The sequence below is a fragment of the Fulmarus glacialis genome, unplaced genomic scaffold (assembly GCF_000690835.1).
Source record: "Fulmarus glacialis isolate BGI_N327 unplaced genomic scaffold, ASM69083v1 scaffold14930, whole genome shotgun sequence".
In the NCBI taxonomy this organism is placed as follows: domain Eukaryota; kingdom Metazoa; phylum Chordata; class Aves; order Procellariiformes; family Procellariidae; genus Fulmarus; species Fulmarus glacialis.
Genome location: NW_009188434.1, coordinates 1 through 26,556, shown reverse-complemented (window position 1 = coordinate 26,556; position 26,556 = coordinate 1). Strand labels below are relative to the sequence as shown.

The following is a 26,556-nucleotide window of genomic DNA, read 5'->3' as shown; positions in this document are numbered from 1 at the left end:
GTGGGGTGGGGGGAAGCAAAACCAAACCCAAAAAAACCCACAACACACCAGTGATCCTAAAAAGAAGTAGTAACTTCAAAATTCCTTTTTTTTTTTTTATTCCCTTTAAATTAAGCTTTATACCATCCTGTGTGCTGTGCAATTGTCTAACACAGCAAAAGTGATAAAAGAACTGCGGACTGCCCAAGTTCTGCTGACTATTGGTGCTCTCTCCAAGGAAATGCAATACTGTAGGAGAGATAAAATGTAGTATCCCCACCTACAAGAGTTAAAAAGCCGTAAGATAAAGATTACTTGGGGGTTTTCTAGTAGTTTTAAGTGCCTTGTCTCTAAATTACTGTGATTACTATTTTGTTGGGTGAATTGAGCAGGACTGCTGCTACTGGGAGCTAGGAGCTAGATGTTGAAGAAAATGCGAACTCCTGTGATTGTATCAATTACACTGTGTTCCTTAGTGAGATTAATAAGAGTAATACTGTTGGCTTTAGCAAGTATCAACAAGTTTCTAAAATTCCTGCATTAAAATGGGGATATATTAAGCATTTTTCTTACTGTAGGAGTTGGGTGTAGAGCTGCTGAATGTTTTGCATCGACTGATACTGACCAGAGAATCACCTGATATTCAGCTTGCTGCCCTTGAAGTGGTTCGGCTGATTCTTTTTGCAGCTCAGGAACATGTGAAGGAAAAACGGAGAAGTGCAGAAGGTACAGTATATATGAGATGTTGAATACATATTATCAGGGTTAAAGCAATTCTTTCTTGGAAAACTGGATTCTTGAAGGTGATATTCCAAGATACATCTTAATTGAAGTGTTTCACAGTTGGTGACTAATCCTGGTTTACTTAAGTCAGTCCAGGTGCCTGACATAAGAAATTGGGGTGATATGATAGATAGCAGGTGGTTTTGGTGGTGACTAGAGGGCATGAAGTGAGGAGGAAAACTGGAGAAACTGCAGTTGGGATAGTCTTGTGTGGTGTCAGGGAGGGAGGAGTCTTAGTGAAAAGCTGGGATTAGCTGCAGTAGAGCAATGGAGAGCCTCAGCACACACAGCTGTTACAAGCCAGACTCCACTAGTTACTCTGATTGTAACTTCCTAAAGTTGATTTTCTAAAAGAAAAAATCTGGGAGTAGAATCAAAACACTTATATCAGGTGACACCATATTGGCATGGTGCCTCAGCACGTTATATGTCTAGATCTATTGCACATGCTTTTGCCTTTTGACAATCAGTGCATAGTTTGCTTATTCAGAAGGATGGATGTTTGCCAGTAGAACTTTGAATACATATGCATGCACATATATATGTATCAAGATTGTCACTTGGTGATGAAACAGTCTTAAGAAGTAAACTTTTTGGAAATGAGGTACAGCCTGCAGATTTCTGCCATATTTCTTCTTTTTGTTGTAGTTGATGATGGTGCTGCAGAAAAGGAAACGCTACCAGAATTTGGAGAAGGCAAAGATACAGGAGGACTGGTGCCTGGGAAATCATTAGTCTTCGCAACGCTGGAGTTGTGTGTTTGTATTCTTGTCAGACAGCTTCCCCAGCTTAATCCTAAATTAACTTGTAGCCCTGCAGTTCAATCTGGAAAACATCTGTTATTGTCAGAAGATGGAAGTAGACTGGTAGCAGCAGCATTAGTTATTCTCTCTGATGTTCCTGCAATCTGCTCTCCTGAAGGTATGCTGTTTCATCACAAGAAAAAATTAATGAAAGAATATTGGGCTCTTCTGAGCCCCCTTGTTATTACCTTATTTTCTCAGCTGGATAAATCTGGCAGCAAGTTTTGTTGATTTGCTTGTGACAATTTCCTGTTCTAATTATTTTTTTGACTGTCAGATTACAAAACAAGTTACAAAACTGAAGCAATTAGAGGAGTAGTTTTTCTTTTCCTCCCACATGTAGCAGTGCAATTAATAGATTCATTTTGTACAGGGAAGTATATGATAGCTACATGATTATATTCTACTTGAATTGTCTATTCTGGAATTTATAATGCAGACATAAATTAAATTTAAAAGGGAAATGTATCATGTTACCTTTCAATAAAAGCCATCATTTGAACATTAGGAAACCACTGTAAGGAGTTATGGTTGATTCCTCAGATTAGTTGACCTTTACCCATGATTCATTTTGGATTCACTCCAAACTTTAAGATGGTTCCCCACTACCACCCCCCAATATCATATTCATACGTATGATCTTTCAGTACTGTTACAGCCACACCTATAAACCATTTCTGCCCTACTCCTCTGTTCCCACTTAGGTATCTGTGTTACATCTTATGCAAATTTTTTGCGTTTACCAGCCCTGGAAATTTCTTCTTTTTTCTTAATTTGTTCTCTATTACAAGATTCTTCTTCGGGGGATAGCATACTCCAAATGGAATAGTAGGCAGTTCTTGCTGTCATTGTAGGGTGATGATATGATTTCTCTTTTCCATCTGCAGCTCATTATTTATGAGTTCAAAGCAAAAGGAAACAAACATAGCATCATTTAGATCTGAGGGCGACTATCTTGTATGAAAAATAATCTGTGATTTTTCTTTTCTCCCTGTAGTTCTTTTTGTCTTTAGCTGTTTAAGTTATTCCACAAACTGACAACTTGCAGGATCAGACCAGATGGGATGTTTACACTAGAGAACTTAAGCATTTAAGTCAGGTGACTAAAATGAGGAGCTTAAGCTTGCTTAGACAGTCAGTTGAATAAGGAAGCATCTCCAGAAGTCAACTCATAGAATCAAAGAGAAGAGAATTCCTATGTGGAATTGCTTCATTTTTTCCCCTTTAATAGATAACTGCAGTTATAGTCCTGTGACTACCATGTCTCTTACTTCAGGCACCTGTCGTGATATGTATGCATAATAAAATTTTCAAATAAATGATGCTCATGAACTGTATTTCCTACTGAATTCCAACAGTCAATTTTCAGAGACTTCTTACAAATAGAAGATAGATGTCCTCAGGTTCAGAAAATACTTATGCATATGTCAGAGACCCTCATTATTCAACAGGTCTCTCACGAACATCAGTATATTAAAATCTTAAAAAAATAAGCATTTTGCTGATTAGAGAAGGACATAAGCATATTAAGCCATATGCTTAACTCTGTGCTTTGTTGAATCAGAACTTAAGATAGGAGCAACGCATAACTATGCAGGTTTCTAGATTGTCTTCAGTATGTGCAGAATTCTGTATTACTATTAGATTCAAAGACATAAGAATATGCAAAACTGCTATGCCAAGTTATTCTTGTGATTTTTTTAAAATTTTTTTTTTAATAGTGTCTTACTCGGACAGGTCAACTATCAGATTCTCAGGGAGAGATGAAGATCTGTACAGTAGGCTGTGGGACAATCTGCTTCTCTCCTTAGGTCTCCTCTTTTCCAAAATATTTGTTAGTTTTTTATTATAATTCTAGGAATTTTTGTTATGCATTTTTAGTCTGAGATCCTCTTCTTATTAATCTTACTAAATTCTTGACTTTAGTGATTTCCTGGAGCAATGACATCCTTGGCTAACTACACATCATGTGGGAGGAGTATTTCCTCTTACCAGTTTTGAAATTACCCCCTGTTAATTTCCTTCACTGTATTGTCTTCATTGCAAAATAATTGCATAATTATTGCTCATAATTTGTTTTCTACTATTCAGTATGTTGTATACTTCCATAGCTTTTCTTCTTCTTCTGCTCCTCAGTGGTTCTGATCTTTCTGTTCCTGCTTTTCTCTGAACATGACATAATTCTGCACTTCGTATAATAAAATCATCAAGGAAAAGATATACAATGCTAATTTAAAAGGGGAGAAGGTTTAACTTCACTTAAGCAGTCTGACTCCATGTTTGCTATAGCAAGTCACATGATATTTCAAATCTTTCTTCAAACTACCAGTGCCTCCATTCACATGGGTGATTAAAAATGATAAATTACAAATAAAAAAGAGAATCCAAGAAAACTGCTTCAATTTTTTTTTAATGTAAAAGGTACCTGAATTTTTTTAACTTCCGTGAAATTAATTTGTTTTGTTTTACAGGAAGCGTTTCAGTTCTTCCTACTATCTTGTACCTAATGATTGGAGTACTTAAAGAAACTGCTGTGAAATTGCGAGATGGCCAGTTACCTTTGACGGTTGCTGCGTCTCTACAAGCTCTTAAAGGACTCTTGTCTTCTCCGATGGCTCGAGCAGAGAAGAGTCGGACTGCTTGGACTGATCTTCTACGTAGTGCTTTGGTCACAGTGCTTGACTGTTGGGATCAAGGTAATCACAAATTTTGGGTTTGTGTCTTTAAAAAACAAGATAGAAATGGTTAGGGTGAAAGGTTGTTTGGTTTTATTTAAGTTAAATTCACCCACATCTTAAAAAAAGACTAATATCTTAGTCACAGGAGGATTAGTTGGCTACCAAGTACTGTTGAAACTATAGTGCAATCTTGTCGCTACAGTTCATATGAGAAGTCATCATCTGTAAGGGTATAAATGTGGGATTGCAGGCTTACCCCTGTATTATGCAGTGCCACAATGTAGTTACATGGTACGATGGAATAAACAGGAGTTATGGCTGAGTACAGCTGAGCATAAAAGACAGCTGTACTGCATGCAGGTTCGCCACAAGGAATTAGTGCCTGTAGTGAAGCAAAAGGTATTAAAACAGTAGTTGAAGAAAAAATATTTTTGTCTTAAAGTTAGTTTTCTGTGTGCTGCCTCTTCAACTTCCCAAGTTTGTAGTACTTTTATCATTCCTTATGTTTAATTTCTAAGTTGTAATTTGTTGTTGGAACTTCTGTTTATAGTACTGGTTTTTTAAGTTATAGAAAAAGAGTATGTGTTCTTAATGTAAATTTTATATTATTCTCAAAATAGGTTGTGCCTGAATATGTCCAGCTCTTCAAAGATATTTCTTGTACTTATACACAGGAACAATGAAATAGGAGTATGCTGTTATTTCTAAATATGCATAAAACTGCCCCAAATTCCCATTTTGGCCTTTGCTTTTATTACAGTAAAAGTCCGTATCAGTGCGTCTGAGTCATGTATTTGAAAAAAGAGATTCCTAAAGAAATGTAGACATTGATGTTTCTATTCCACCTCTTTGTAACACTTGAATTCATAGAATTACTTTTATTGCAAATCTAACAGACTGCTTACTTTATTGATAGTAGATGGACTTCTCCAAGAACTTGATGAAGTTAGCCTGCTTACTGCTATTACAGTATTTGTTATGTCTACCAGTCCAGATGTTACTGCCGTAGAGTGCCTTCAAAAGCGTTGTATTGAGAAGTTTAAAATAACACTTGACTCAAAAGATCCTCTTGTAAGTACTGGTGAAGTTATAAGAATATCAGTATCATATCAAATGGATTTTCGCATATTTTCTGTTCAGTTGTTTCACTTGTCCTGTGTGTTGATTCCAGTTAATTCTGTCCTGACTGTATCTGTTGTATTTTAAAATACAGTTTGAACAAGTTAGCAAGAACATGTCCAGCAGTGGACTTTACGATTTTTTTATTTTGTATACAATTCTGTATTCCTATGATTTATTTTTTTTATTGCATCAGACTCGGCACTTTATACGTTGATAAGTACATGATACAGTTGTATAGTTTTTCAGGCACCTGTTTAATTGTATTTGTTCATTTTATCTTCAACACACAGATACTATCTTTTGCACAGGAAATCCCTCAGCTGTGGGTGTTTGGGAGCTGGAGCAAGTAACTCCCACTACATAACCACTACATAACTTTTACTGACCCATAAGCATCAGCTCCTGGCCACTGCTGGAGGCAGCATATTGAAGTAGATTAATGCTTTGTTCTGACCTAGTATAAATATTTTTACATAGTTGCTGTAGACTGTAGTGCCACAGTTCATCTGTTACTATTCTTCATCTAAAAAATGAATGTATCAGGAAAAAAAAAATGTATTTATTATCACTGCAAATACAAATGGCTTTTCTAGGAGTTGGGACTTCCTCACTCTGTAAGTCCAGCTCGGAAAATAACGTGCATTAGATTTCATGTTTGACTGCGAGAATTCACTGTAAACTGGTTTTCTTGCATCTTCTCTGTATATGTTCATGTAGTAACAAAAAAATCAGACAAAGTTACCTTTACTTGAGAAATAGCTGTAAGAAAGTACTTTTTTACATATTAATATATTTCTAGTATTATAAGCATTGGTTTCTACTGATAGGAAACTGGGGATGACAAATATGACTGCAAGAAAACGGCAGTATGCATTTGCAAATTTTATCCAAGTATTTAGGCATCTGAGCCTTTCAGAAATTATGTAGGAACTTGACAGTTTCAGTCCTGTTGACTTCCAATGACATGCAAGCTACTGCACCATTTGAGGCTTTTTAAAATTGTGCCTACAGTTTGACAGAGGTAATGCTTACATTTTAAGCACCTATATTCAGTCAGCTGTATTTTTGCAAAAGAGTGTATTTTCAAAACAGTACTAAGACATAATCTTCACACAAAAATAATATTTTTTCCTTAACTCAAAAATGTAGGAAGATGTAGGACTCGGTGGAAAGAAACAGGAAGCATGATCTAGTTTCTCTTAATAATTTGATTACAAGTTATAATGCTCCTATAAAGTATTATGCATTAGCAGTCTGCAACCTGATGAATGCTCAAGCTGTGAGACACGTTTTTTCCCCTCACTAAAATTTTATCTGACCAGCTGTGAGTTTTAAAACACTCTGACATGTATTTTTAAGTATAACACTTTGTAACCGCAAATTTGATTTTCCCTTTAGGTACAATGTAAGTGCTACCAGCTGCTGCACTCCATCTTTCAGCATCCAAACAAAATTGTGTCATATCCTTATATTCATTCTTTAGCACCATCCATTGTGGAAAAACTGCAGGAAACAGAAAAAGCAAAGCCTGAAAATGCTGCTGAACTTCAAGTCATTCAGGAGGGAATAAAGGTGGTTACAGCTCTTACAGCCACTGCTGAGGAAGAGCACCGTAAGTTACTTCCATTACTAGTATCCAAAGCATTACATATGCTGAAAGTTGCAAATAAGTAACAAATTAAACCAGAACGACCACTAGGAATCCAGTCCTGAACACTAATTGCTAACAAAATTGCTAACAAGAATGTTGGTTCTTTTTACCATACAGTTCAAACAACATTTGCAGCTTTATAGTTTGTGTTAAATGTTAACTTAGAGAAATACTTCTAGTTAGAATTTGAAGCTGTTTTTTAAAAGTGTATGTTTAAGCTGTGTTTTCAATGTTTATAGGTGCTCATTTGGTGGCCTGCCTTCTTCCCATCCTTATTTCCTTCCTTTTGGATGAAAATGCCCTGGTTTCTGCTACAAACTCGGCAAAAAATCTACATGAGTTTGCTTTGCAAAATCTGATGCAGATTGGTCCACAATACTCAGCAGTTTTTAAAAAACTAATGGCTTCCTCTCCAACTATGAAAGCCAGGCTTGAGTCAGCTGTAAAAGGCAATCAAGAAAGTATCAAAGTGAAGACTGCTAAACATGCAAAGAATCCTGGGAAAAGTTCAAGCATTCAGCTAAAGACCAATTTTCTTTAAAGTCTCAAATTGTCATCTTACGCACTTTGATATCAACAGCAAAAAATGTCCCCTTTAATTTCTGGTCAGAGTAGGATCACTATGAGTTGATCTCATATATTTCAGTTTGCACTGAAGTGTTACAGAAAGTTTTTAAGAGAAAGCAAATCTCTAGGTAACTTTTTGTTAGTGTAAGACTTCTTAAACATCTCTAAACACTATGAATAAATCTATCAGAGGTCATCTAATCTGTATTTTTTTATTGTTTTGGACTAAAATAGCAGAAATGCACATGCCTATATTAAAAAAGTATAGTGAACTTTACCATAGATACATTTAGGAGCAGCCCACACTTAGCCATTAAGTAAAATTAATTTTGTTTTAAATCGATGTTTGTCAAAAATAAGTTACCCTGATTGTTTTTTGGATATAACCTGGACATAAATTTACTTGCAGGTTGTAATCTATCCTAATTACTAATTTAACACACGGCATCAAGTAAACAGATTAAATATCCTTGTAAGCCTTACAATAGATTATTGTTGATCTCAAAAAATTCAACTCAATAAAGATAATATTGATAGCTTTAATCCTAATACCTTCGTGAGCTGGCCGAGATTTAACAAGTGCTGTTAAATACAGCTCCACAATGCTTCTTCACTGAGGACTCCGTAGTGCTTTACACAGTGGGACTATTATGCATATATAATATTTGCAGGCTTGGTGCCTTGCTGCTTGATGTAGTCTCACTCTTCAGGATGTATACTTGTGTTAATTTTGTATTAGCCAGGCAATTGAAGCTTACATATCTTGTCCAGGATAGGACACCAATTTTAATATACTGTGCCTCGATTCAGACATCTGCTCTATCTGGATGTATGTTTCCTGATCTTTAAATGATCAGTTATATATACACGTAACTCACCTAAATTTATGTATCTCTGCAATGAGAGATGGACATATTTGAAGTCAGCTTGTCTTGTGTCAAATAAAGTGCAAAAAACTCATAATAAGGAGTATTTAATTAACATTTTTATCAAGGAACATATTTTAATATAGAAAAATAACTATCAAAATTGCAATGGCTCTAAAGTATTTTCTACATATAGTGTATTGACTTCTTTCTTAATACCAGTATTATCTAAACCAAACACTATCAAACTGAGGGTAGTATTTCCTTCTTGAATCTAATTACTTTTAAAAAAAAGAAGGAAAAAAAAAAAAAAGATTTACAGAACTGAGAAACACACCGTGACTCAGGAAGTGTGATGTACTGTATTTTATTATAAGTTTTGTATATAAATATAATTGTAAATTGTACAGAATTAACCATTTGACCAAAGTTCTAACAATTCATTTTTCTAATTTACATAAATAAAGCTAATTTTCTTCACTTAAGATTTGTTTTAGTCATTTTACCCAATAGCAGAGGAGCTCTAAGGACTTCCGTAAAGAAAGAAAATGTTTATATGTTGCAACAAGGAAACTAATGAGAAATGTTTGGGCTGGATGCACCAAGGTCTGTGACTTGACACTGCAGGTCTTCCTCTGTTCTGTACAGCATAACGGGTAAATAAGTGGGATCAGGGAGATAGACTTTATCTGTGTAAATACCTGTTCTGTGCCAAATGCTGAAATATGTGAACTATGGGAAGATGGTTGAGATGCTTTCCATCTTTCCTCAGAGAACCAGAAGTTCTTTCTTTTTCTACCTCTTCATTGCAGTCAAATCTGTAGTTGTTGAAAGGGATTTACATTAAATTTGGCAGTTACTCATCTTTATCTCATTAGTAATTTTTATCTCATTATTTTTCCCTTTAAAGTTTACTTGGGTACATTCCCTTACCGGCCCCCTCACCCCCACCCCTAGGCCACTTCTGGAAAATCGTAGAGATTCTTATGGGGCTTCAAACTTTTAGATGAAACTCATGTCATGTTTACTATCAAAGTGGCCAAAAATACTGCTGAGAAAGTTAGCTGCTACAGTAAGTATATGTGGCTACTTGTTTCATTTTCTGTAATGTATAAGAACAGCATTAATCTTTTCTTCACTAACATTTGTTAACGTTGATAATACAATCTGATGAAGTCCTACTTTGCTCAAAAACTTTTAAGAAGCATGCTCAAGTTGCAAGATCACCGAGCAAAGCTGTTAAAAGCCAAAAATTAAAGTTTAGAAGCTTAGTCCTAGATTTCTTAGAGGATCTCGTTGTAGTAGCTCACATCTGAGTCACTGAGAAGTGCCGTAATTATGTGATTTGATGTTTCTTGGTCAAGTCTTGTAGCCACATGTGGAAAAGCACCGTTTTCAACATATCTGTGTATTCTAAATGCAGAAACAAAAACTAGATTCATTAAAGAGAACCATTGCTATTTCTTAATATCTACTGTAAATTAGGACATAAGCTTAATTTATCCAGATAATTAATTTATCCACATAGTAAAAATACCTGTGCCCTGAGTTGCGCTTTCTTATGTACCCTTAAAACAACAAGTTGGATCACGTGAATAAATCTACTCATTTAAGATTTTATAAATGGATCTTACAGATGGAATCTTGTTTCAGTTATAAAAAGAATTTGGCTTTTAGACATCAGATATCTTTGATGCAGTTTCATTTATTTACAAGGAACTTGCATAAATTTCATTTTTCCTGAAGAAATAAGTAACACCACAGAGCAGTTTTCGTTTTAATACATCTCATCTTTTCTAAGGCATTGCTTGGCATTCAAGCTCTTAATGTTTAGCCAAACAAAAAGAGCCAAACATGTTTAGCCGTAAACCAGAGTCTCACTTTTACTGCTACTGCACCCTGTCCCATGCCTTCTTGCTGATTTTTTTTTTTTTTTGCCATTTCTCTACAAGCACCAGTAAATTTTCTTCCAGTAAATTGTCTTTGCAATGAAGCATGTGGCCTGCATGCATATTTACTTTGTATGTTTCCATGTGTTTATTTAAAAAGTTTCATGTTTTTGTGTGACAAAGTATCCTGCCTATGCCTAACCCTAAGTGTACATATATAAAAATATGGATAAATCACAGAATGTCATATTCAAGTGCCTTGCAAAAATTATTTGTAGGCAAATTTCTGTTGACTGCAACAAAACAGAATTAGTCAAAATCATGCAAAAGCATCGCACAGTTGGGATGTGGTTGTTTTTAATTGGATACAAGTCCGTAGCACTCCAGCTGAATAAACAGCATTTCTAACAGTCTTGCTTAGGCTGAGCCTGATCTGGTATGATCCAGGGTGCAGCAGTCACCTTCAGGGTGAGAGGTGCACGTACCATCACAAAACAGGATTACCAAATGCACAGGAAGCATAGCAGCGTTTTATGAATAAAAGTTGGTTAATAATTGGAATTTCTAAAGGGATTTTCTTTTTCCAAAACTGCCACAGCAGTAACAATGTGAGTCGTTGCAATTGCAGGAGGGGTGCAGTGATCTCGGATAGTTTGCTGGTTTATCAGAAGTAATAGTAATACTACTTAGTAGGGATCGGGCAGCTAATTCAATGGAATTTCAAGATAGTTTTAAGTTGAATGACGTTGGACATATCTGTGGCAATAACTCTCAGGGGTCCCTGTGACAGTCTCCTCTAAAGCTTCATCCCTAATCTCACTGCTAGGTATAAACTTTTCTGTTTTCAGCTTCCTGAAATGTAACTCTATTTTATCAGTATAGAGCAAGTCAAAAGCTTTTTCCTACAAGAGCGTATGGTTTCCTAACCAACAGCAGTTTAAATCAAGCAAGGCCTCTACCAATAAACTGCTCATCTTTTCTTCCAGTTGAAAAATTCGGCCAATGATGCTTCACGGAAGGCAAGCAAGCAAGGGGAAAAATCCTTAGAAAATTAACACACACTGCTTGGTTTTTGAATAAAAGAACATACAGCAAGGTAGATTATTCTTCTACTTCTCTGCCCTGTGGTGTCAAAAACCACGGGAAGAGTCACTCCCTTGTGTCTTGAAAGCAGTGCTACTGGGCAGCGCTCAGCAGCCCTGACCCTGTGGGCACTGCTAGACACTGCTTTTCGCACATGAGAAACCTGTGTGGCTTGATTGCACATCAACAAGTGAAGTTTCTCGTAAAATAAAGACATAATGAAACAGTTGTTGGGTTGCAACCTCTGATCCTTAAAAACAGCCAATAAAATAAAGTTATGCTGTACTTTCATGCAGTCACCTGTTAAAAGAAGTGCTCGGATTTGTCCATAGCGCTCTCATCTGAGCAACATTGGAGCTGTTGCTGTAGATGGCATTTCACATAGGACTCCCATGCAATTAGCTGAAGTATGTAACAAGCGGTTCATTTTTACATATACTGCTCAAGCTATTTAATGACAGTGGGGTATAGCTTCAAAGACATAAAAATTAAAAAGCATATTTGGCCAGATATGACATGCTTTACCTGCCCCTAACATATTTTTAGATAATGAGTGCTGAAATTGATTATGTAGAATAAAATAAAACAGATGCATTTGATACGTCATGTTGTCTGTGCCAGGAACACTAAAGATGCCAGTGCTACACCACCAGTCTCTCCAAAATGTTGTGTGGTTCTTATTTTGCTTTTGATGTACAGTTGTAGATTCCTCCCCCACCCACGCCCCCCCAAAAAAAAAGTTCTCTGGATTCTCTGGAGAATAAATGGTTTATTACATATAACAATGAAAGGGAAAGTGACATCTAAATATAGCAAAAGTAGGGCTGAAGATTTTGTTTGAGAAACAGGTCAAAGCAAAAGCAGGCTTCCAAAACCTCCCAAAGTAACCTGTGGTAGATTCACCCAAATTTACTCTCTCTGTAGCCGAATATCGATTTTGCTCTATGGTCCAATTCCCACTTCCATAGTCCCCATCATCTGAAGTGCAGAATCAGATTCTAGAAGGTAGAACATGGCACCAAGTCCCCTTCCTCTGTGCTTGCCCTCCAGCTGCTTAATGGCGGCACTCGCAGGAGAAGACAAATCGGGGTGATGGGCACCAGCCACAGCAGAGCCCGCTCTCCGTGTGCATATCAGTGTACGTGCCAATTTGTCCGGTTATTGCACAGAAAAATGTGTTGTTTGTATATGTAAAGAAGTTTGCAGATGAGGAAAGTCTGTTTCTAAAAGTTGCTGGTAAGAAGCTAAATTTAGTAATGGCAAAGACTGATAAAATCCTATTCTAAGCTACTGCCTTATGAATTGCAATTGTCTAGCCTAAAATTGGATTTTTTTAAACCAATGTTAATATTCATGTATTAAAATTGATGTGAATTATCTCAGTACCAGTGAAATGCAATATAGAATTGCTGAGATTCCCTGTTGCTACTAGTGGGAATTTTTTTTTTTATTATAACCTTCTCTGGGAAAGATTTTTATTTGATTTGGTTTGATTTTTGTAAGCATTTTGTTTCTGCCTAGTGCCTCAGTTCTCAGTATCCCTTTCTGCAAGAAAAGGAGAAGGTTTTGTATGAGACACGTTTTCAGTGGAAGTACAGGCCTCAGGGATTCTGGAAACAATTTTGATTTATATCTAAAAATAGAAATATTATGCAATTTGAAAATACAACCTATCATTATGAAGGCAAATGCTCTTAACCTCATCCTCTCTCATGTAAGGTTTATGGCAAACACCAAGAAACAATTGTCACAGATGTATGCATGTTTTACAGGAAACAGATACAAGGATAACAGGTTCAAGATGTTGCCACCAAATTTACCTGAAATTCAGTTAGAGGAATAAAAGAATTTGCCTATAGGAAAAAATCAGGTTTTCTTTATGATGCTTCATCAACTATATTTATTAAATGAGCAAGGATGGGATGAAGAGGGGTAATAGAAGAGACAATGAAAGCAAATGTTTTTTCCTCTCCAATCTGAGGCATGATGCAATCTAGCGTTTAGCTGCTGGGGAGTCAAGTGACACAGTAATGTGGTCAGGGGGAGGGTGAGAGGGTAGATGGGCTTTTTTTAGCCCATGTTCCTTCTAGTTCCCTTTTGAGGCCAAGAAATCTGGGAATAATTTACTTTTGTAAAATGAGAATTCTCAAGCTGGTTGGAGAGAAGTACTCAAGAACGAGCGGTCTTGAGTAGGAGCCACAACCCATCTGTAGTTCTAGGCACCCTCTGAACCACACAGTAAGTATAGACACGTACGGACCCTCAGGGCTTAAAGGCTTGCAGCCTCCTACCCTGTTTTCCCACATAGCCTCGGAGGCATGGCGAAAAGGCGTAGCCCTACCCTGTAGACCCAGGGAGGAAAGACAGTCGGTGGGCCTGGTATGAACTACCAAAGTAGTTTTCTATGTCTGAGGGCAGCTGAACCTGGGGAAGCGATGAGTGAATACCTTTTTTTCCCCAAGTAGGCGATTTCCTACCCTTCTAGTAGGTTTCTTTAAGTACCTGCTCACACAGGCGCCTGTTCTGGGATCAGACTGGACCATGCAGCTACCACCGCTCAGGAACGCCAAGTTGTGTGTATGTGTGTTCCTCAGCAACTGCTGCTGGCCTGGATCCATGCCGAGACTGTTGGTAGTCAAATGCAACAAGACTTGGTGGATAAATCCAAACGATACACAGAAGCGAGCTCTTCTTCACGTTGGTCTGTGCCATAACGCAGCACGACTCTCCCTGAGGTCCTTCAGAGCAGCAGTTGCTGAAGCCTGTCATCGCACGTGTATTTATCCACACAGCGTCCTGCTCGGTTCTGTGCACTTGCAGCAATATTCAGAACCATGAAGTGGAATGATTTAGGATAGGCAGCAGTCATTCATAAGGACTCCTGGAGCTTTTCTGGCTGAGACAGAAGAGGAAAGGCTGTTGGATGTACTGGCTATAGAGCAGAGAGAAAACAGAAGCAGATTTGGAAGTCAAGACGACTACTGCAAAGCTGCTGTGAGCAGGAAAGAGAAGAGGGAGCAGGGACTTACCTTCTTTGTCAAGCTTGAAGTGACAAGCATGGCTGCAACACCTCTGTATATGACAGACCACCTTCGTGTAGTTATGCGATTATTTTTTTCCATTATGCAAAATTTGCCAAAAACTTCCACTGGCTTTGATACATGGGTGAGAGGAGACGCGGCAGCTCACAAAGTGCCTGCTGCTGCCTGTGGGAACCGCCTGTTCCAGGCTGCGGTACATCTTGGCTGGATCAACTTTACAGCTGGTGGTCAGGTTTTGAAACTACTCTTCACTGGCTTGTTCCAGACATTAACTAAAGGAATGGCTTTCGGTGCCGTAATTTTCTCCTTCAGGAGCTAATGAATATATTAACTGTCAGGGACTCTCTCTGACTCTCTAGGTTTTGAAGCTCTACCTAGACTACACAGGATGCCCCCAAAACAACTGAATCTTTCGTTTTTCATGTCTGTGTACTTCTAGTAAGTGCAAGAACTGAGGCAGACAAGCAAGAATTTAAAATCCAGTTCCTGTTCATGCTAATATCCCAGAACTATGTGCAACTTACTGTTAGAGATCTTTTCTGGTTGTCTTCCTTACCTTCAGGTAGCCACCACCCAGCCATGACTTGCCGAGTGACTTCTGCTGGGTACAAGTGCTAGAGGGCAATAGGCTCCAGAGAGTGAACCAAGAGAGATTGCTGTGCAGATGGGGCAGGCCAGAGGGAAAAGCAGCAGGAAAGGAGCAAATACAAAGGCTGCAGAGGAAGCACCAACCTTCTTGAGGGATTATTTTCCAAAGCAAACAAATGCTGAAGGATTAGGACAGGACGGAGAGGAAGGAAGGGGGAAGCAGAACAAGAAGCATGCGCATGGGTAGTAAGAGAAGGAAGAGAAAATAATAATTAAATCAGTTACCTGGTTGACTCATTGCTTCAAAACAGCCTGTGTGAGATATCATAGCTTAATAGTTGACTGGAATCCTATAAAATATTTTACAAAAGAAACTACTCTGATTTGTATAGTTCACACAATTTTATGATACATTAGCTTTGCTTGTTCTGTTTTGTATTGCCCATTATTTACCATCAGGAAAAAAAGAGACTGCCAACCATCCATGTAAATCAAAGCAAAACACTTTGTACTAGCAGCACAGGATGAGACAAATTAATGACATTCCTATAAAAAGTAATGCAAAGTTACTTGCATGCAATACTGGGAATCTACACCTGTTAACAGAGTATGCAAAGCAGCCACAACCGGATCCCATTCTATACGGCCTCTAAGTAAACCGTGAAAACAGTCACCGCAGTGACAGAAACTTCATCAGAAAGCACTGTTTGTTCCACACAAAAAAAGAAAATGATTAAATAGTATGCAAAGTAGGAAGACAAGTTCGAAATGATGTAACTCGACAACTGCAACAGCAGACACAGGCTCTAGTTCCCATTCCCTTTTCAGTACTGGTTACAACACCTGTGCATACACACTTGGCATGTTTCCACTAAAAGATTTTGAAATTACTTATAAGGAGTTACTTGAATTGCAAAATTTTCACCACTGTTCTTAGATTAGGATTTTGACCTCAACCGGTGAGTCGTCTTTGGAAATGAAGAGCGTTCCTTGGAGGGCGTTCAGAGGCCAGAAAGAATGCAGAGCTGGGAAGTGTTTGTCACTGTTCAGCGGCAGATGAGTTTTTCTAGGGCGGGTAGATGGGACCAGAGTGCGCTTACTGGTTCCTGGTTGTTGCGATCGCAGGGAACTGCCTGTAATTGCTGGCAACAGCTCAGTTCCTTCAGGGCAGGGAAGAGAGGGTAAATAGCTTCAGCCCTTAATTACAGCTTGTTCTTAGTCCCCAGTTCTGAAGAAATGGAACCTGCTGATAACACAGTCTGCACAAAGTAGGGCCTAAGAAGGGAACTGATTTTCAAAAGCACAAATAAATGTGCTTGTTGCCCTTTTGGGGAGAGAGGGGAAATGGAAACAAAATCATGGAGTGCCAGAGAAAACATTCTGTGAAGAATATTGCTGTGCCCTTGTTTGTCACCCCCATCCCAACCCCACCTGAGAGGGTCTAATTATTCACAAAGTGCCAGCTTTATCGACATTTATAGACATATACTGAGGCCACATGGACTATTGCCATGCAAATAAGATACTTGTTGTGCAGATTATCTGGTTAAGAAGTCCTAATAGTTGCTCGGTAGCAAATGCTCTGTAGAAATCAAAGCCTCTGAATTTATTCACAGCTACACCAACGCCGATGATAACCTTGATAACAGAGTTGTTCTACTGCAGAATGATGATTATGAAGTGTTTGAGCTTTTAAACTTTTCCCATTTATAAATCCAAGATTATCCCATTTCTCAGCTGAACTACAATTCAGTCACTGTTGATTCCTATTCTACTAACGAGGTCACTAGAACTAGTGAATAGATTCTCAGTAATTAACATTGTCACAAGGAAGACAGTATTCTGAAAACAAAATCATCACTGGAGACCTCCAAAAATTTGGTAACAATTTGACAACGTTACTTGTCAGTTTGAGAAATCTGACTATTTATCGCTGTATGGTAAAGTGTTTACATAAGCTAAGTGTTTGGGAAGCTTTTTTCCCTGGGTTGTTTCTGGTCTAAAATCACACTACTCCACTTCTTGTTCAAAATAGACTAGAATCAAAAAGACAGATGGGATACTTCCGAGAAAGGATGGTAATGAGATTAACTTCATCTTTTTACATTTTCGCAAGTATTTGTCATATGTGATCTGATATTCTTTGATTTTCAAGCTGAAGTTTGTGGAACTGATCCAAGTATTGAAACACACAAAAATGTGTTATCCATTATTTTTTTTCATGTAGGTCCACCACTTACTGCTCTCTTCAAACATCTTCTGGTCTGATCTGAACTTTGCCATGAGGCTGAGCATAAGGTTATCCTACAGAGAGCATTCTGATCCAATGGCTCTGAAAGCTGAAAGCAACAGCTTGGGCAAACTTAAGCACAATTTAAATAAAATCGTAACTAAACCTTGATTTTAAATCCTTGATTTAAAACCTTGATTTAAAATCCTGGAATTTCCTGGAATTTCAAGTTACTTGTGCATCCTTCACCATGGGAGGAAGTCTCTGACTTGCAAATGTGCCTTTGGGCTAATTTCTGCCCACAGTGACATGCACAAACACCTACTGATTTCATCCTGAATTTCATACATCTGTGAGGTACAATATTATGATGGAGGGCACAATTTACCTCTAAATGTCTGTCTTAAGCCTGCCTCCTGAGGTTACCTGCTTGAGATAGCTTGCAAGTATATTTGTATACGAGTTTTTTGGCCAGTAATCGGTTGTTTTTCTCAAAACATTGCTTATTACTTTCCCCTCGAATTACTAGTAATGCTAAATGTTGGGCAATCTTACTAGGCAGAGGTAGCAGCCCTGCCTGTGAGACGAGACTGGATTCTGGCTTTGATTTGTTATCTTAAGTTTCCCAGCAGGGAAAGAAGCTCTGAGCTGGTGTGACGCCGGGAAGGCCAGCTCCTTTCTGCCGGTGCTCCCTTTCTTTCCAGCACCGGGACAGAATCCTTCCCTCTGGCTGTATCTTCCTTGTCTCAGTGGGTCACCCTTGGGTGAGGAGATGCAGGCTAGCTTGCAGCCATGCTCCATCTGGAGCGCAGCTCCAGAACAACTTCTGGTTTCCTCTTGGCTTTCTTTGCACAAGAAAAGAGGTAGCTCAATATAGTTGGGAGACCACTAACCTGTAGAAGTGGGGGTATGGGACTTCAGAGTTAAACTTGTAAGCAACTTATCAGCATGGACCACGTTACTCTCTGATCTGCTTTGTAGCCTTTGACTGAATTTTCTGTTTACTCTAAATTCTGGGGCAGAGATGTCTTTTATCAGACACGTACAGCGAGGCCCGAATCTCAGCTGGGGCCTATTGATCATTTCGATATTACAAATTCCTGCCAGTGACACTGATCCTCCACTGTGAAATACTTGGGAATCACTAGCATAAGATTCAGCAGCCCCAGGCTATTCCTTCTCTCGTCAGGGTCAGAGCAGGGACTGGGACACAGACTAATTGTTGTAGTCAAGGAGCTGTCATTTCATACAGACATAATTGTACACGAAATGTTACTGCAAAAATGACATAGACAAATATTTCTACCAACAGTAACTGCTGACATCATCAGCGCAGCACACCACTTACGAGGACACATTGTAAGCAGGTAACATTTCTCTATCAAAGTAACCCTGTATGATGCTCCCTAAAAATTAGGCCTTGCAAGAGGCCATCTCAATGCTTCTTCTCATTGAAAGACAAGCAGAAAATCTACAAACGCACTACCAGCTCTTTGTACTCTTTAAATCTGCAACTTGCTGCTCCTTAAATGAACAGATGAGATCTGCCACTACATCTGTTGAACTTCATTCTATAGAAGGGAACTCTATTCTTGTTTAACGAGTTATCGTGTGACACGGACTCTAGTGGATTAATCTTTTGTTGGAGATAGACTGGAAACAAAATGTCTAATTCAAGTGTTTCAGTGTCTGGGTCTCACTTTAAAACGTCAAGCCAGCTAAGAATCTTGTACAAAAGTGTGTATTTCTGGAGACTCAGTTTAGCTAAACTCTTATAATAGGTGCCAGTATTTGAGCCAAATTGCCTGCTGGCCCAAACTGGCCTTATTGACTTCAGTAGAACGGCATTTCTTTACAAAGATAATTTGGCCTGCTGATTTTAAGGCTGGCACTGTATGAAAAAACTGGGTAGAGTACATTCTTGCTTTGATGCAGGCTCAGACACACAATACTTAGTCATTTTAATAAGTTACCTGTGTCCACTGACATCAGTGTTTACACAGAAATTTATATAGACAGCAAAACCCCAACGACCTGATGTTTTACAGTATAAAAATATAACCCTATAACACAGAACTGATAGTAAAAGCATGTACAATACGCTTGCATAACAAAATAATGCTGGTGTCCTACCATATATGACTAAGAGTCAATGCAAACAGGACACCGATATTAAAAGCTTAGCCGCAGCAACTTCGGCTGGAATTAGATCGTAACTACTTTACAGCTAGCCTCATTTTTTAACGTATTGATACCAAGTACAGAAGAACTGAAATACAAAATCCTGTGCAGTAGTTGGAGTAATCTGTCACCTGTTCAAGGAAATCCCATTTTACCGGCATAAATCAATGGGTGTCCAAAAGGTAAAATGTAGGGTACAACAGGAAAAATGGGTATGAATCATTTCTCCTGTGCTACTCACTCACTCATCATGTGGATCTCTGAACTCCTGTGGAGTTAAAACACGGGTGATGAAACTTTTCAAAAACAAGTCAATAAGCATGCATTATATGCCTTAAGAAGTAAGTATACTTATTTTCCTTATGTTTGTGTTAGAGGGTTAACTGAAAGCTCTTAGGCAAATAATTTGATATTTATACCAATTTTCTCTCATGGCCACTTATTCCTCTACAAACGTGCAGCTCTGCCACAAAGCTCTCTACTACCAGATCAAAAAGATTTTCTTTAATTGGCCTGGGTCACAGTTTGAAATGTAGTGAGCAAGGGGAATGTTTTGAGCCTTCATCCACTTTTTTTCTTCTGCCAGAGGTGCTGTTTAATCCAATACAGCCTAGGATAAGTACATTTGAGACATAAGAGTTTCTCATTCAAAACCTGCTTCTTCTAAGATATTTTCTAAACAGGAATGTATGAAATTGTTTTTAATGTCCTGGGAAGGGTTGTGTTTCTCATCTTTTCCTTACATTCAGCATAACAGAACGAATTTCAGGGCTCTGAGCTTTGGGGGTTATTTTTGCTCTTTTTAAAAATATTTCTGTTAAGGAAGTTCAAAAAAGTAGAGTAGCAAAAGGAAAACCAAAGTTAAGAAAATAGGAGGAATCCCCCCAGCATCATTTACTGCATTCACTAGCAATGGGCAAAGAATGAAAATCAACCCTGTCGAAATTAGAAGTCCTTCGTCTCTCTTTGCTAAATAATTTTCCCATTTTCAGCCAGTTCCATTTAATACAGTTTGTAGCCTGGGAATAAGTCCAAAGGTTACAGTGAAGGACAAATCCCAATACATGCACAATGTGATCTTTATATATTAATAAAAACCAATTAAGAGAAAATCAGGTACACAGTTTACTACCTGTAATGTATTCCTTAAGGAACATGTATTCTTTCCTTGCAGGAATATAGACTTGAGGATCTGCAGAAACCTGGTTTCATCTCACTACTACAATTCTAAACAAAGTAATTTCATCACTTCTGACAAGGATTTAAGTTGTTTGAATGGCACCTTTCCTATAAAGCAAACAATCCAAGGCTTAATTGATCTTGCAGAGTGCACAGATTATCTTTCTGAACGAACAAACCGTTAGTGAAGGACAGTACTTTCCCATTTTCCCTAAGAGCCACCAGTGGGGCAAGAAAATTTTCCAGTTTCATTAGTAAATGACACAATTTTTTGTTGTCTATCTCATGTGCCCTAGGACAGTGCTAGCATTGAACTTTGCCATGCTCCACCATAACGTTCTGTTCATTTTTCCCGGTTTGAATGAAGGATGTAGCTCTTTCCAGTTAGCAACTAATCCAGAAATTCAGGTTTTAGGAGCTTGAGACTGTTTCTTCTTTTTGCATGTCAAGACATTCAACAGTGGTGAATAGGGCATAATTTCATTACAAGAATAGTAAAAGGCATTAGTAAGCTTTTAAGCCTGTAAAATTTTTTCCAATTAAACTCTAAGTAGCTGGGGATTTTTAATCCCAGAATATAGAAGAATCATTTGGTGATTAAGACATATTCTTCTTATTGTAAGCCTTCTCATCAGCACAGATCATTGAAATTCATTGATAATACTTCATTGAAATTCTGGGAGCTACATCAGATGCTTGGTAGGATTACATGTGTTTTACACCCATAACAAGGGAGTAAAACTAGGAAGAACAAATCCCAAATCTTGATTAATCTTCTGATTCAGAAGGTTATAACCTAGTCTGTGCCGTTAAAAAGAGTAAGAAATACTATGATCTGAGTGACTGATCTTTCCTCGCACTTGTCTTGGATTGAGATTTATTGCCGTTGCCTATGTTACTGGTGGGCGGGGTACAGCACACAGCCTGAAATAGGTAACCGCTGCCTAACTTCTGCCTCGCTTTCCCTTTGGCCATCAGAGGTGTAAGGGACACGAGTGAGGGCAGGCTGTGACGACAGGTTACTTTCTATTTTATGTCCAGGCAAGTGATATAGCTGAAGGTAAACTGAGGTAAAAGGAGTTAAGTGATATAAAGTTTACCCACTGCTCACTCCCCAGCCTGGAACACCAAAAAGGTAAAGTTCTACTTAAAAAAGAAGAAAAAAAATCCACATAGGTGAGTTTACTTAGGAAAAAGCACTACCATTTATATGATTTTGAGCAACCATTTCAGAAAGAAGAAGAGGCAATTTTGGAGTATCTGCAGTTTTCTGAAAACCATGCTTTTCTGTACATCTCCATGTTCGTTCACCCAGCTCTGAGGACAAGAACCTTCCAGGAAGTTGGTGCTCTCCCGAGGAGGAGGGCAACAAGGAGAGCAATGACTCAGCCCTGTACCTCCATAAACACCAGCCACCAGCATGTCACTCACACATCGATCACGTCAGTGCTAGTCATGCGCTCACCACATCAACACGTGTAATTGCAACACTCGGACTCCCGAAGAGGCCACCTCACACAGCGCCTGCTACAGCAGATTGCGCAAGACGCGCATCGCAACCACGCCGCGCGGGGCAGCTGGCACAGAATTGCTCGGTGATTGCCAGGGCTGCAAAAACTGGCACGTACTTTTGGAAAGTCAAGACGCTGACACTGTGTTTGTGCTCCCCAGGCTTGTGCAGCGGTAAAGTGGCTAAGAAGAGACCATGATAACTTAGGAGGATTTAAATAAAAAACCTTTTACCAACTGCATTTTATTTATGAAAAAATAAGTTTTCTAGAAGAAAAACTTTTTAGCAATATGTTTAAGAAATAAATAAGTTTAAATAGCCAAACTCTGTAAAACTAAACCTTGCCTGATACAACAAGGAAGTTTCTGTAATATCTGACCTCCTTGCTTTGAAACGTGTAGTCAACATTTATTAACTTTTTCTTTAAAAGTATAACATTCATCGAGAAAATGAAACGCGTATGGAATTATTCGTATTTTGTTTCTGGAGGAGTAGGAACTTTCAGTGTTTTCTACCACATTATTGTGGTAGAGAATCTGCAGTGGGTGGCAGAGAAAAAAGCAAAAGGATAAATAATCCATTAAAATCCTGTTTTATTTGGCTGGGCACAGCACTGGCCTTTAGCATAAACTACTCCGTTAAATTTGTGGAGGTGTTCAGGGTCTGTTTATGTCACCCTCTGATCTATTGACTCTAGAGGAGTGATATTTTTGGAAACAACAACTTGGCATGTATACAGAGGTGGGCAGTACAGCTAACAAAAACATCCATTATACTAGGTTCTAGCTTTTGTATCAATTAAAAATATACAGAGAAATCTGAGACTTCTTGTTTTGTTTGAATTGTAGGTGTACTTCAGTTTGATTTTTGGCCAGAGTTTTGTATTTTCTGTAACAAAAGCCCAATCATTCCTATCTGAAGCTTATAATCCTTACTATCACGCTGTGACATCAACAGTACCGATGACAGATTTTTCCTTCTGCTATCAGCTAAAACCATATAGAAAACACCAGCCTCAATATAATATAAAAGCCGCAATAAATGTTATTTTTCTTTGAGCTGTAAGTGAAGAAAACACTTGGGGTTTTTTCCCATCCCAAGAAGATTTTGCAAAATTCTAGCCAAACATGACTTCTTTTCAAACAGAATCAAATCCTTTTGAGAACACCTGCAAAGTCTTCTTATCGAGTCTCAAGTGGTCTCTTTATAACGTCTCAGAAGCTCTCTGCATCCGCAGCCCTCCAATCCCTGACCCTTGCTACCCTCCATGGCATATTTCTCTGTGGTTCATGTGTTCCTGACACAATATTATGAGAGGAAGCTGCGGGAACTGGGGCTGTTTAGCCTGGAGAAGAGGAGGCTGAGGGGAGACCTCATCGCGCTCTACAACTACCTGAAAGGAGGTTGTAGCGAGGTGGGGGTTGGTCTCTTCTCCCAAGTAACCAGCGATAGGACGAGAGGAAATGGCCTCAAGTTGCGCCAAGAGAGGTTTAGATTGGACATGAGGAAAAACTTCTTTACTGAAAGAGTGGTCAGGCCTTGCAACAGGCTGCCCAGGGAAGTGGTGGAGTCGCCATCCCTGGGAGTATTTAAAAGACGTGTAGATGAGGCGCTTAGGGACATGGTTTAGTGGGCATGGTGGTGTTGGGCTGATGGTTGGACTCGATGATCTTACAGGTCTTTTCCAACCTTAATGATTCTATGATCCTATGATTCTATGATTACGCCAGTAACTGTACTGATGTTTTCTCTTTTAAAGCCAAGTTTTAATTTTCAGGTAAATACACAGCAAAAAATGCTGGTCATTGGTCGATATCACGCTCTACAAAGGTCAATCTGTGTTGACCCTATGTGACCTAATTTCCAAAGGCATCCTCAGTCACTTACATGTGTGGTCTGCTCAGGCGTAGTCATAAAGAGGAATTCTGCTTTATAGTATTATTTAAGACTTAATATAGTAACATGCCTCAGCACCTCACAGTTCCATAAATGCTAAAACATTTCTGACTCCAGCATTACTATCTTGTTTTTTTATGAAGGAGGAATCAGAGACATGCAGTGATTAAGGGATTAGGCCAAGGTCATACATGAAGTGCGTGTCAGCTGGTGTTAGAATTTAGGTCATTTTCTAACTGAATGAATAATATGTACATTGTACAAGTACGGGGAACTGTAGTTGTTTCTGCAAGTTTCACACAACGCTCACTGCGATTTTCTTCAAAGCAACTATGACAGTCAAGAGCCGTTGCTTGTCACTTCACTACATGGCATTTCTTGCCTTCCCCGTCTGGCTGCACTAACCCACGTAAAATCCTTCTTCCTCAATGTGCTTAGGCCTAGCACTAACCAAGTGATAGCCGCAGGCTGGAAATTTGGGGGTCTGAACAAAACTTTGTTCATATGAAAATTAAAATGAAAGCAAGTAATTCTGTAAAAATGACTGATGCAATTCTTATGTCTGTCTTATCCGCTACCTGTACTCTTACTTGCTAGTGATTTCCTTCTTATTAAATATTAGAGAGCAGTCACTTTTGAAGAGGTTGTCTTAGTCTGTATCAGTGCTGTACACAGAGGGAGTCTGAAAGAGTAACTTGTGGGGTATCACTTGCTGTGATACATTTCAATGGAGTACTCTCTGAAAACTGCTGAAAATAATTTGAATGAAGTGGAAAAATTATTAATCAGACCATGAACATATAGATTGTAAGAAGTATATAATCAATAAAGTGGAGATTATCTAGTCAGCAGATCATTTCTTCTTTTTCAGATTCATTCTGGGGAGAAGAAATCTTGTAATGAGGAACAAAAATCACCAGCAAACTCTTAAATATTACAATTGTATCACAACGAAAAAAAATCCTGATTCATGACTAAAGCTGTAATACATTACTTGATATACTTCCTTTTTTTGGGGGGGGGGGGGGGGAAGGATATATTGAATTGGGCAATTAATGCAACAAGACATGGAAATATTTATGTTTATCCATTTAGAAATAAATATTTCCAGTATTTTTAAGTGCTGTACTCCTACTTAATAGTATTTAAAATCCGTGATTTGTATTCTTTGCATGTACAATATATAAACTTTTGATTTTGTTCCTAAATTGATCTATATTTTTATAACCTCACCTTCTCCATGGGTAACCATGTATCTGTCCAAAGATACCTGAAGCAGAAAGTGCAGCCTATGTGCAAAGAGTGAAACATTTGTTTGACTTCAAAGTTTCTTGTCTTTACAATTGAAAATTAGCATTTGGTTTTGGTCTTCAGAAGAAATTCATAACGTTACTTTACTTGAAACTTCTCTTCACAACAAAAAGCAAAGGAAACTGTTCCAGCATCACGCAACAGGAGCGAGGTCACTTAGCAGATACGGTTCTCATAAGTTTGGCCTAATTCTGCTGCTGCTTCTGCACCAGTGAAAGTGAAAGAAGATCAAGCTTCTAAATTTAAAGACTGCAGACTCAGTCTTCCTACTGCCTCATGTCCTTGACTTTAAGCATATAAGAAGTCTTGCTGACCTCTGAAGGACAAGCATAGGCAAAGGATATACATGTAAATCTCGGCAGGGCTGGAACAAGTGGCAGTTACGAGAGACATAATACAGTAAGACAGAAAGGCTAAGCTGCCTTAGAAATCAGAAATAGAGACAAAGAACTACTGTTCTTGTGCTCCAAAAAAACCTACGGCAATAAAGGTAACACTTTCTAGAGGTGTTATTACAACACCAAACAATAAAAATTTCTGCATTTGGCAAGTTTTAACCGAGCATGACTGCTATTGCCTTTTTGTTCAGTGTGTAGTTTTAGCCTCCTAATCACAGGAAATATCTATGAGGTAGGTAGGAGTGACATTCAAATGTACAGTAATCTTATTTACTGTACTTATACTAATAGGCTTAATTTCCTTAGAAAAATGCATGTCATCCTACAGAGAAGGAAATTATTTTGAAGATCCTTTGCTTTTAGTCCTTCATTTTAAATTTATAGTAGTTTGCTATAAAGTCCTTGTAGTCCTTCATTTTAAATTTCTAGCTGTTTGCTTCCTTTGATTTTTGATCATATATGCAAGGTAACTGCACAGCGTTTCTCAGCGTGTGTGGCAGGGAGCTACTCTACTGCAAAACGTGTCTCAAGCTACGCAGTATAGTTGCGGTATCTCAAATTCACCACAGGATACGGGCAAGTTAAGACCTTTTCTCTGAAAGACCCATTACTGCAACGCTTAAATCGGTCCACCATCACCCCTTTAATGGAGATGCTGGAGGTGGATCAGTGTTTTCAAAAGTGGGCCCTGCAAGCCCCCCCTCCGTAAATATAAAGACCACTATAATGAAGCAAATAATCAGAATATGGCATGAAATAAAATGACCTGTAATCGTAAAAAAAAAAAAAAAATCCCCGTGC

At 38.4% G+C, this 26,556-nt stretch overlaps 1 protein-coding gene across 2 annotated transcripts in view; it reads left to right on the top strand.

Annotated features, from left to right (window-relative positions):
• The window catches only part of HEATR5A (HEAT repeat containing 5A), a 53,939-nt gene extending 46,102 nt beyond the window's left edge, over positions 1 to 7,837 (top strand). Inside the window, exons 30-35 of one of the 2 annotated variants that reach the window (XM_009578626.1) lie at positions 558 to 705; positions 1,411 to 1,683; positions 4,037 to 4,261; positions 5,160 to 5,314; positions 6,764 to 6,977; positions 7,256 to 7,837. In XM_009578626.1, the coding sequence (XP_009576921.1) occupies positions 558 to 705; positions 1,411 to 1,683; positions 4,037 to 4,261; positions 5,160 to 5,314; positions 6,764 to 6,977; positions 7,256 to 7,557 (1,317 nt within the window). In that variant the 3' untranslated portion in view covers positions 7,558 to 7,837. The remainder of the gene's footprint in view (positions 1 to 557; positions 706 to 1,410; positions 1,684 to 4,036; positions 4,262 to 5,159; positions 5,315 to 6,763; positions 6,978 to 7,255) is intronic. The other variant, XM_009578619.1, reaches the window with a different exon arrangement.
• Positions 7,838 to 26,556: the final 18,719 nt, after the last annotated feature.